Below are 11,159 nucleotides of genomic sequence, written 5' to 3'. Positions count from 1 at the left end.
TATATAAATAAAGGAACAGTTTTATAAATGTTCAACTCTTCTTGTCAGCTAAAGTAGATATGATAGTTATGATGTAACTGATCGGCAAAATCAGATATTCTTCCGACCGATATTATAGATCATTACCTTTATTAATTATTGATTGTGCCAAATAAATGAATGAGACCCTGAATAAATAGGAAATAAGCTTATAGTCTATTATATATATAATATATATATAATTTTATTCTGTACGTATTTTTAAGATTTTGATAACTGAAATGTATATTAAGCGCTCACTCACATAACCCTATATTTAAGAGCCTGTTTTATATAGTTTTATAAAAGTTCAAATATTCTTCTTAGCTAAAATAGACGAGAATCGGCAAAATCAGATATTGTTCCGACATTATCATTACCTAATATATAAGGTTAATATCTAAGGTAAGGTAAAAAAAAAAAAGAAAAGAAAAAAAAAAATATATATATATATATATATATATATGTGTGTTTCTTAGACAGGGATTAGACCTATATATATTCAGAATGCTGTGGCTCAAGACTAGGCATAATCCCTGTCTGGAAAACTGGAGCTATGTGTTATGTGTTCATAATCTTGATATCAGTTTTATCTGGTTTTAGACCCTTTATTTTACTTACTAATCAGGTAGTCCATTCAGGTAAAATCAGTTGCTTATGTATGCTACATTTTCACTTACTTTCAATAATAAATAAATAAATTAGTATGTATATTTTCTCATTATCTGTGGTGGTTTGGTGTTTAGAGCACTGGGTTATTATATATTGATCAGAGTTGTAGGATCAATACCCACAGCCCTGCTGATGTGCTGCTGCTGGAACTTTATCACCCCCTTCTGGAGCACTGTATTATAGCTTACCCTGTGCTTTTACTTTACCATCTGGGATACACTAGTGCATCTCAAAACATTAGAATATCATTGAAAAGTTATTACTTTATTTCAGTAATTCAGTTCACAATGTGAAACTCATATATTATATAGATGTATTAAACACAGAGTGATCTATTTTAAGCGTTTTTTTATTGTTGATGATTATTGTTGATTATGGCTTACAGCCAATGAAAACCCAAAAATCAGTATCTCAGAAAATGAGAATATTATATAAGACCGATTGGTACTTTTGGCTGTGTGGGCAGTGTGCCAAGTCCTGCTGGAAAATAAAATCCGCATCTCCATAAAAGTTGTCAGTAGCAGAGGGAAGCATGAAGTGTTGTAAATTTTGTGGGAAAACAAAACTGCACTGACTTTAGACTTGATAATAAAACACAGTGGATCAACACCAGCAGATGACAGACATGACTGTCCAAACCATCACTGATCATCAGTAAATTTACATTTATTCATTTCATTAGTAAATCAAGGGAGCAGAGTCTGGAGGAAGAGTGGAGAGACACACAGTCCAAACTGCTCGAGGTCCAGTGTGAAGTTTCCACCAATCAGTGATGTATAATTATACCATATTCATTTTTCTGGCTTGTTGTAATAAAACATGGTATTTAAACATTGTAAACTAGTTTCAAAATATAGTATATTTGTTTACTCCTAAGTCCAAAACACCTCCCCAATGCATTTAAAGTGAAGTTTTGAATCAGTAAAACAGTAGGAGAAACAGTGACAGAACAAAACTGACAATTTCCAAAAGCAGCATTCAAAATCTCATTTTAATTTGTATATTTACTCCATAAACATTATTACAAAACTCAGCAAATTACCAATATTACATTATCACCATACAGGCGGGTTCACAAATATTTAAAACCTTTGCAACAGTTACAACATAAACAAAATAATACTAGAATAATTTACATGAAAAATCTATAAAACAGCAAGTAGTTCACAAATTTAATGTTTTTTTTTTCATCATTTTTCTTTGTTTGCCTATTTGTGTTTTCCACATGAACACAGTACTCCCACAACAAGGTCAATTTTCTCGTACAAAACTCCCAACAAAAATGTAGATTTTTTTTTTTGTGTTACTTAATGGTTTGGTTTTTAAAACCAGAAACTTTTTCATTATACATCCTTTTCACTGCCTACAGAGGCGCAAAAAAGGTTACTCACACACACTAATACTTCACAGCACTTTCTAAGAAAAATATACACTTACAAAATATGTTACAAATTGGCACAGAGAAAAATATACAGTAATTTTTTGTCTTGTCAAGAGTTCATTAAGAATCCCTCTGGTATCAACTCTAGACAATATTTATAAAGCTCAATACTCTTTTCAACAAAAAAAGCAAAAAGTAATAATCCCAATTAATGTCAAAGAATTATGGTGTGAATACATCAAACATAACCATATATTATACATTCATAAAGAGAGGATTAGGGCTTTGTGTTTCTATATTTTCTCTTTTTTTCCTTTCCATTTTTTTGTCATATCTGGGAAAGAAGAACAAAACAAAAAAAAAAGAAAAATTTGCTTTCTTAGCACCAGTAAGAGGAGGCAGCTCAACAGTGGCACACTGTACAAATCTTGTAGAAGTACATTCAATCGAAAATAGGCAGAAACGAGAAGGCAGGCAGGTGAGCGTGACGCCCGTGTGCAGTTTCCCCATCGCCAGCGTGTCCGGGTCCTTTAACACGGAGAGCTGGACACAACAGAGAGAGGCAGAAGAATACAGGGCAAAACTATGATAAGTTAACATTCGGGAGCAAAGAGTGAACGCACCCGCGGCATCACACCTCCCTCAGCTTTTATTTTATTATTCTATTATTTCTCTTAAAATATGTTCCAGAATAGTTTAAAATCATTTTCTTTTAATTTTGAGAAAATATGTTTTTATATCAGCAAGTCATAGACTGTTATAATCAGATTAACGTCTTAATAATCAATACACATGATGAATCTACTACAACAGGGTGTCTGGTGGAGGTTAGATTTTCTGCCCGAGTCTGAGCTGATGCCCGAAATCGGACCGGGCTCAAGAAAATGTATTTTTAATGCTATTTTATTTTACACAAAGCTATATATAGACTATATATAGCATTATATATATATATATATATATATATATGGGTTTTTAGCACTTAATCTATATGATTAAAAAATTATAATAATAATTTGTCCAGAAAATATTTTATATACTTAAACCATGTTAAATTATATTGGATTAGAGTAAAAATCATTGTAAATGATGTTATGTTTTTGGACATAGACTATAAGCTCAATATAAAACAGTTTGTTTGTTTAGAAAGTATTTTATATTCTTAAACCATGTTAAATTATATTAGATTAGAAAAAAAAAGTAATTCAGACATCATCCTTTTAGCCTAATTTACCGATGTTTAGGCCTGTGGGTCATTGTTCGCATCGTCTGTGTTTTAATGTTTCGTAGATCTGTTCTTAATAATTATTTACCTTTAATAATAGGTCTATGCTTCTTCAGTGTTGCAATGTTAACTAACATCATTCTGAACAGATTTCACTCATTTAAACAGCCCAAAAATGTTTGTAAAAAGCTCAGTTTTAACGCTCTACTTACTAAAAATAATGTGGGGTTTAAATCAGGCTTGGGCTCAAAATTATAGTTTATTTGATGGGTTTGGGTCGGGCTCGGGCAGAACGTGTATGGACTCGGCCGGATTTTTTTTTGGCATTCTGATGATGGAGATCACCAAAGGGCTGCATTAAATTCCAGAATTTACCAGAATTATGGCTTCTGTTGTTCTGTTAAGTTCTTGTTAGATGCAAAGAACCTCTGGACTTTGTCGAGGTTGTAGTTCACTCATTCACTCACACACTTATTCAGTCATTTATTCATTCATTCATGGCGGTTAGACTGTAGATTCTCCACAAGGGGGTGCTATTAGCAATCAAATAGCTTCTGGTGCTTTGCATCAGTGACACTGCGTGCTCCTGTTTGGTCTTTATCTTATATACTTTCCCATAATCATGCTCATGACAGTGCTTACCATCTGACGCCAGATGCTGTTCTCTATCCAGAACGAACACTGTCCGTATCTTCTCCCGTGCTTTTCTTTAAGACGCGTCTCCATTCGTTCGTCTTTTTTAATCTCAAAGCCAAGTTATTCTGAGGTAAACTGAATTTGGCGAGGAGGTGGAAAAAGGAGGAGGAAAGTTCAGAGCGAGAGTTGTTTTGGTTATATGAGTGGTGTTATGTACCACTGTCAGCTGCAGGGTGCTCTTCACCGTATAGAGTCCCAAAAGAAAAGTGTGGGGTGGCGGGAGGGGGATCCAGAACGTCAACTCGTGCAGAGTCTCAAAAGAAAACGGCCATAATGCCATAATAGGGATTCATAGTGATGCTAAAAAGAAACAGCAAGTTTTCAGTATTCATTAATAATAATTTTGCACAGTTTACATTTGGCACACTGATTTTCAGAATTCATGTTTTCATTAAATAGTGCATTTTTTTATACAGGGACACTGCCAAAAAAGGAAAAGAAAAGAGAAAAGAAGAGTGAAGCATTTTGGATTTCCATGGCTTAGAACTGTCCCTCTAAGATAAGTTCCAGTAAAACTCCTGTAAAAGCATAGTAAAAGCATAGGAAGAAAATTATAACTTTTATAACATTCCATACGTAAGAAAAAAAGGACAATACGTTTAATCTGATATGTCTTCAATACAAAAAACGGTCCCGTTATGTGCTTTATATATATTGATGTCTTGGGGCCTGCTAAGGATGTTTATTATCCTAAATAGGAGGCTTGGCATTTTCCGCTTTTTAAAAAGTCAGGCAGTATATACTGTATATAAGGGAGAAAAAGCAAGGAGAGGTCATCCTGTTCTGCAAATATATATATATATATATATATATATATATATATATATATATTATAAAAAAAAGAAAAAATAACTAGCTAATAGGGGAGCTTACTTGCCACAAGCATTTTGTCTTTTTTTATCCAAACAGCTACATGTTTCCAACAAGGAATATAATTACATAAGTTCAGGGCAGCAAAATAATTCACTGTAAAAAAAATAAAAAAAACATAAATAGAAAAAAAAGTCTCCCCCCGAATAAAAGAAAGCAAAAAAAAAAAGAAAAATCAAGGCTTTTTTTTTTCCTTCTCTTCAGACGAGAACCAAAAAACAAGAAACAAAAAAACAAAACAACTACAAGGTAAAAACAGGTAAAAACAGCAAAAGCAAGAGGAAAATGCAGCCATGGTAGTTTTTTAAATCTCAATCAAGCCGTACACAATCACTCAATAGGTAGTTTGCAAGTACAAGAAGTTTCTCATGCAAGATATCTATATCTTCTTCTTCAGGGGGGCGAAAAAATAAGGAGGGTGGGTCAAAGGGTAGTGTGATTTCCATGCATCTCTGGCATCGAGTCAGTGCAGGTATGTCAGGGACGGAGGGCTGAGCAGGAAGTGTGTGGGGGAGGGGGGAAAGTGAGGAACGTGCATCAGCAGCTAGTTTACAAAATATTACCTCAGTTTTTCAAAAGAGGTCATCAGTGCTATGTCCTTATTTGGGTCTCGCTCAGCCAGCTTGCCCTTAAGGTTTTCGATGCGGGGGAATTTCGCACTGGTTTTGTGGCGGTACATCTTTTTGTGCGCGGGTCCGTTTATGCCGTGGACTCCGAGGTTTGGCTTGTCGAACATGTTGCATCCCAGAGCCAACTGGGGGAAGAAGGGATGAGCAGCGTTGAACTTGGTCTGATTTTTGCCACCTTTCCCTCCCGTTTTCTTTCCTTTCGCTCCTCCGGCAGATGCAGCACTTTTCTTCTTGGGGTCGGATGAGGTCCCTGCCAGGATTTTTAGAGTTTTTAACTTCAGGCTGTTGGCCTCGGACGGTAAGCAGATGTTTGCTGCAGGGCCCCAAATCGGCTCAATGGAGGCCATCATGAATCGCTGCACTTCGGCCATCCCTGACACTATGTTTGAAAGGATGTTCGATGGCTCTTCGAACTCTCGCTGGTCATCAGCCTGACCGTTGCCTTCGGACAAGCCCATTCCTTGCCAGTCCTCAAAGCCGCTATCCGTCATCAGGTTTGTTGGACACTTGGAGCCATCGAGTTGGCCTTTACCGCCCTTTTCATCCAGTAAGGCTTTCAGCTTTTTGGACGCTCTTGAGTTCTGTCGCGGCGTCTTGGGTTTGTCCCCCTTTGCAGCTTTTGGTGCTTTGACTTTTTTAGGACCCTGCCCTGCAGTTTGCTTGTTGCTACTTTTCTTCTTTGACTTTGAACCTTTCGCCACGCCATTCATGTCAACGACCTGCCCGTCAAAGTTAGTTTGATTTATGCACTTCTTCTCCAAGCCTAAGCAGTTGCCGCTGTTAAAACTCTGCAACTGATGATACTGCCGACTATCCGTCGCCGCAAATCCAGTCAGATGGTCCTGTTGCTGTTCCATCATGTTGCAGTTCCATTTAATCTCTTGGGTGCCCTCCAGTGTCATCTCGGACCCGTTCTGGGGATCCTTGGCTTTCCACACTATCTTCATATCTCGGCCTATGACCTGGGGGGATAAATTGGGCGTCTCAGGGGGCGAGAGCTCTGACAGTGATGTGTGTCTGAATTTATCTGGAGTGAAGTTGGAGATATCCAGCAAGTCTGTGGATTCCCTTAAGGGGGTGATTGCATCAATACTCTGCTGAATCACCAGTTTGGGACTGCAGTGGGCCAGAAAGTTCTCGTTCACATCATCCTCCCCGTCCTTCTCACAGGACTTGAGACTCAGAGAGCTGTAATTGCTGGAAGTAGCTGACAGCGAGCCAACTGAGTCGAAACTGATGAGCCTGCCGTTGTCAGTGTGCACTGTGCTTCTTTGAAACTGTAGCTGGCCCTCCACGCAGGGAACCTGACATGCTTGAAATTCTGCGTCAGGCGGCAGCGCCTGCTCAGGCATGTAATTTTTTTCATAAAGCATTCTGTTGCTTTCCAGCCCCAGCTGGCTGTACCCCGGCACTGGCAGGCTCTCTGACATGGGCATGGGCATGGCACTGGTGAAGTTGTTGGGCAAGATGCTGGGCAAGGCCGTCTCTGGGATATCGGAGGCGAACTGCTGGCCAGGGCCAAGCTGGGAGTGCCACATCTGGGAGAGGCTGGGACAATTCTGGGGTGACTGCTGCAGCTCTGATTCAGAGGGAGGGGAGAGAACACAGCTCTGGGCCAGCTGCAGAGAAGCAAATTGTTGCTCTTCCAGCGAGAGACCTAGCGAGTGTTGCCTGGGGGTCTGCTGCGGGAAGAAAGATCCACCGGAGCCACCCGAGGAATCCGAGGCATCTAACAATGTCTGTAAGTAGCCCCCGGGGATAACAGCTACATTCGTGGCCGCGTCCTCAGATGACGTGGCATTGTTAGGGGAGCAGGTGGCAGACATGAAAGCAAATTTTTCAGCGGCCTCGGCTGTTTGACTCTCGCTCAACTGGGGACTGTGAGCGGCGGAGTTGATCTCTGTTTCTTTCCCGCCCCCTGTTGTTTCCTTATTTTCCAGCACAGCGCAAGCATCGCTCAGGTTTGTCATGCTTTCGCCTCTTTCCTCAAGTTCTTTCATTCTGTTGCTCCTCAGCCTCGCTTCGCTTTTGAATTTGCGTATCCTGCCTGTCTTATTTCCCACCCTGCTCTCCTCCCTTATTTGCGATCTGCTCTTTTTGGTAGTACAGTGAGCGGCGTCACTCGGCTCTAATGCACTCGCGCAGCTGGGGGCTCCTATTGTTAATGGCCTTGCCATGGGGGCAGCCTCTTCTTTCGAATCAGCCTCCTGCCTAAGATCAGAGGGAGAGGAGCTCAGCTTGTGGGGTGCTGCTCGCTCCACAGTTTGAATCCTCTGAATCCTAAGTCTGTTTGCGAGCTTGTATTTCCTTTTGGGAGGACTGGAACTAAAGGGTCGATGGCGGCCGTTAAGATGGAAATTGTGTTTATCTCCTGCCGCCAGCCTAAGCTTCTCCTCTTGCTCCCTCTGTTTCTCCTGCCAGAAATCCTTCAGAGGAGCCAGCTTTTCATATTCACCGATGGTGTCCTTGTTTAAGCTTACAGTCGTGACTGCTGGATCAATTTTGCTGAGCTTCACACACATGTGCTTTTCTCCTTTGAACCTGTTTATAATGATATATTTGATTATCACGGGTGGCTCCTTGCGGGAAGATTTCCTTCTCTTTTTAGGACACCAGTCGGCGTCCTCTTCCTCCTTCGGATCGGAAGGTGGCTTCTCGCGCTTTTCGTTGTTTCTTTCACTTTCTATGGAGTCGACGTCGTAAAGATAGTCGTCGCTGAACCTGGCTTTTCTTTTCGCTCGTAATCCGTAGTTTAGAGGGTTGGAGGTGCATACATTCTTTCGAGAAAATGAGTTTCTATGTTTATCCAGATGGAAGGTGTCAATGAAGGAACCATTACTTGAGCTGTCATCACTGTACTCCCCTGAGTCTTCAGCCGAGTTGCTGTAATCAACGAAGTAGTTCATTTTTGGACTGTAATCAAGCGTTCTATCTATGGAACTGTCACTGACATCTGCTTTACTTTCGTTTTCTAGTCCTTCTAGTTCTTCGGGTTTGGTTTCGAGCTCGTCCGCACTTTTCTTAACCACGCCGCTTTCTTTTTTCGTGCAGTTCACCAGGACACTGGGGAAAAAATTTAACTGGGTTTCCTCCTGAAGGACGTTGGTTTTCTCCCTCATATTGTCTTGGAAGGACTCGTAGCGGATCTTCAGGGAACACACGTCGCTGCTCAGTGTAGAATCGTCGTCATCGTCGAACATGTAGTTGTCCACGTCCTCCTCGGAGAAGAGGTTGACCGAGAGCTCGTTTTTTGAACAGAGGTCCAGCAGCTCCATTTTGCTCTCGCTGATGAAGGATTCAAAGTATCCCCAGTCCTGGTTTGAATTGGTGAGCAGGCCCTCCTCTCCATTGCACTTGTCCAGCAGCAGGCCGTCGTACAAGTTTTTTGTGGTCTGATCTGCGTCGTTTTCTGCTTTATCTGCATCCTTTTTCTCACCCAGCTGGGGCTTGGGTATGGGAAAGCTCAAAAGCTGGTCAGACAAGAGCTGATCCCCATAACTGCCAGTCTCGCTGGTGCTCATGCACTGCATGTTAATGTCAGAAATGGAGCAAGCATCGTACTCCCGGTTTATGTCGCCCATTTTTAGGCTGATGCTCGGTTCAGCATCCGAGACATCCTTGGTCTCGATGATGCAACCCAGGAAGGTGCGGCTCTGCTGGATCAGGCAGTCCTCGGCCAGCCCAGAGACGCCCAATGGTTCCATCATGGTGAAGGGAGGCTTCTTGCTGTCTTCTGACAGGGTCCAAGAGCTTAAACTCTTGGTAACGCTGGATGGGAGAGATATGGCGTGGCTGGAGGACTCATCAGTAGGCTGCTTGGAGGCCTCGGTGAGAGTCTGCGGTGAGGGTGGGCTCGGGAGGAGACACTCCCGTAATGCCAACACCACTCTATGGTTGTCTGAAGCTCCTCGTAGGGCACTTAGTGCATCAGGTGAGGAGGATAGGGGGAAGGCAGCATCTGTAGCACCATACAGCTTCAGATTACCCCTCAGCTCACGTAAACCTAGACAAAAAGAAACAGAAACAGAATTTCAGTGCTCTGTGGCGACAAACGTGCAGCAATAATACTGTACAAATACAGATAGCACTTAAAAATGATGAGTTTCTTTGATTTTACCAAGTTAAAAAACCTCTGGAATATAATCAAGAGGAAGATGAATGATCACAAGCCATCAAACCAAACTGAACTGTTTGAATTTTTGCACCAGGAGTAAAGCAGCATAAAGTTATCCAAAAGCAGTGTGTAAGACTGGTGGAGGAGAACATGATGCCAAGATGCATGAAAACTGTGATTAAAAACCAACCAGGGTTATTCCACTATTCCAATATTGATTTCTGAACTCTGAACTCATTTTCTGTAAATAAATGCTCTAAATGACTAAATTTTATTTGGAATTTGGGAGAAATGTTGTCTGTAGTTTATAGAATAAAACAACAATGTTCATTTTACTCAAATATAAACATATAAATAGCAAAATCAGAGAAACTGATTCAGAAACTGTGTGTTCGCTTAATTTGTTCCTGAGCTGTATGTATAACAATATAAAAAGTGTAACTTTGAACTCACCCTGTCCTTAAAATAAAAATTAACAATTAATTCAATGTCATCAGCAGTAGACATTCATCTATACAGTAGCAGTGGTGAGAAGCTACTTTACACAAAGAGATAGACTTGTTTGCTTTGAATAATAAGTCTGCGGCAGCTGAGGAAGATACAGGTACGTACACCAGGGAAAAGACATACCCATATGTTGGAAACAATATAAGCAATACCACATCCACCTGCGTCCCTCATTATCTGCAGGCTGTTGAATTAAGTACTAAAACAGCCCTGTACAAAACTTTACCGAACTCTATACAATAAAATATATAAGATAACAGGCCAAAGCGGGGCTTGTGTGGGCCCATATATTAACTCTTTCAGACCTGAATTATTTGCCAGTGATGAAAAAATATAATTAATAATTAGAATAATGATGTTTTCTCTGTCGGTAATGCACACAAAGAACGATTCTAATATTTTAAATATAAAATCTATATACACATTAAATCCAATTAAATCCAACTAAAATAAGTAGCTGTTTCTGTTTTACTTTTTATACATCTACTGGACTGGATTGGATTTTCTTAACATTTTTTATTTTTATTTTAGATTTGATATTGACCTTTTTGAAAATTACATACAATTAGTAAAAAATTAGCTCTTTTTATTTGCCTCTTTGGCTCTAGCACTATTTTTTTTTTCCAGTGCAGTGGGCGGGGCTAAGCTATTGTTTCATTGGCTAATAAACTTTTTAATTGTCTCGTTAATAGTCTATTCTGATTAGCAACAGGTCTCAGTTAGTGTTATTAGCAACAAAATATTAAAAAAAATAAGAAAATATGAAACAGGGTCTGAAAGGGTTAATGTAAATGCTGTATATCATGGCAGTATTTCAAATTATTGTGCTATCTTTAAATCAGAATTTAAAAATTACAACTTCTTTTATGTATATGATGTGATATGAAAACTATGAAATGCAATAAAAAATAAAATACAACCAAATTAGTTTTTACTGTCTGCTGCATTTTAAAGACATTTGGAATAAGGACTTAAAATATATTATGACAAATTAGGGCCTTTTTATTTTTGAGAAATATATTTTAGGATCTGCAGACACTATGTGTA

At 39.7% G+C, this 11,159-nt stretch overlaps 1 protein-coding gene and 1 long non-coding RNA gene across 3 annotated transcripts in view; one reads left to right on the top strand and one right to left on the bottom strand.

The window, feature by feature from the left end:
* Positions 1–11,159, top strand: part of LOC125804806 (uncharacterized) — a 296,742-nt gene that overhangs the window by 52,189 nt on the left and 233,394 nt on the right. The window lies entirely within an intron of this gene.
* Positions 1,912–11,159, bottom strand: part of nexmifb (neurite extension and migration factor b) — an 82,975-nt gene continuing 73,727 nt past the window's right edge. The window contains exons 3-4 of one of the 2 annotated variants that reach the window (XR_007440979.1): positions 3,939–9,494; positions 1,912–2,614 (exon numbers count right to left, since the gene is read on the bottom strand). Coding sequence is in view for 1 of the 2 variants with exons in the window: in XM_007228420.4 (XP_007228482.3) it covers positions 5,422–9,494 (4,073 nt within the window). In the remaining variant the exon portion in view is untranslated. Of the gene's footprint in view, positions 2,615–3,766; positions 9,495–11,159 lie in introns of those variants that run through there. The other variant, XM_007228420.4, reaches the window with a different exon arrangement.

The sequence above is a fragment of the Astyanax mexicanus genome, chromosome 10 (assembly GCF_023375975.1).
Source record: "Astyanax mexicanus isolate ESR-SI-001 chromosome 10, AstMex3_surface, whole genome shotgun sequence".
Lineage (NCBI taxonomy): Eukaryota > Metazoa > Chordata > Actinopteri > Characiformes > Acestrorhamphidae > Astyanax > Astyanax mexicanus.
Note: the sequence above shows the minus strand (reverse complement) of the source record. Positions and strands in the feature narration are given on the sequence as shown.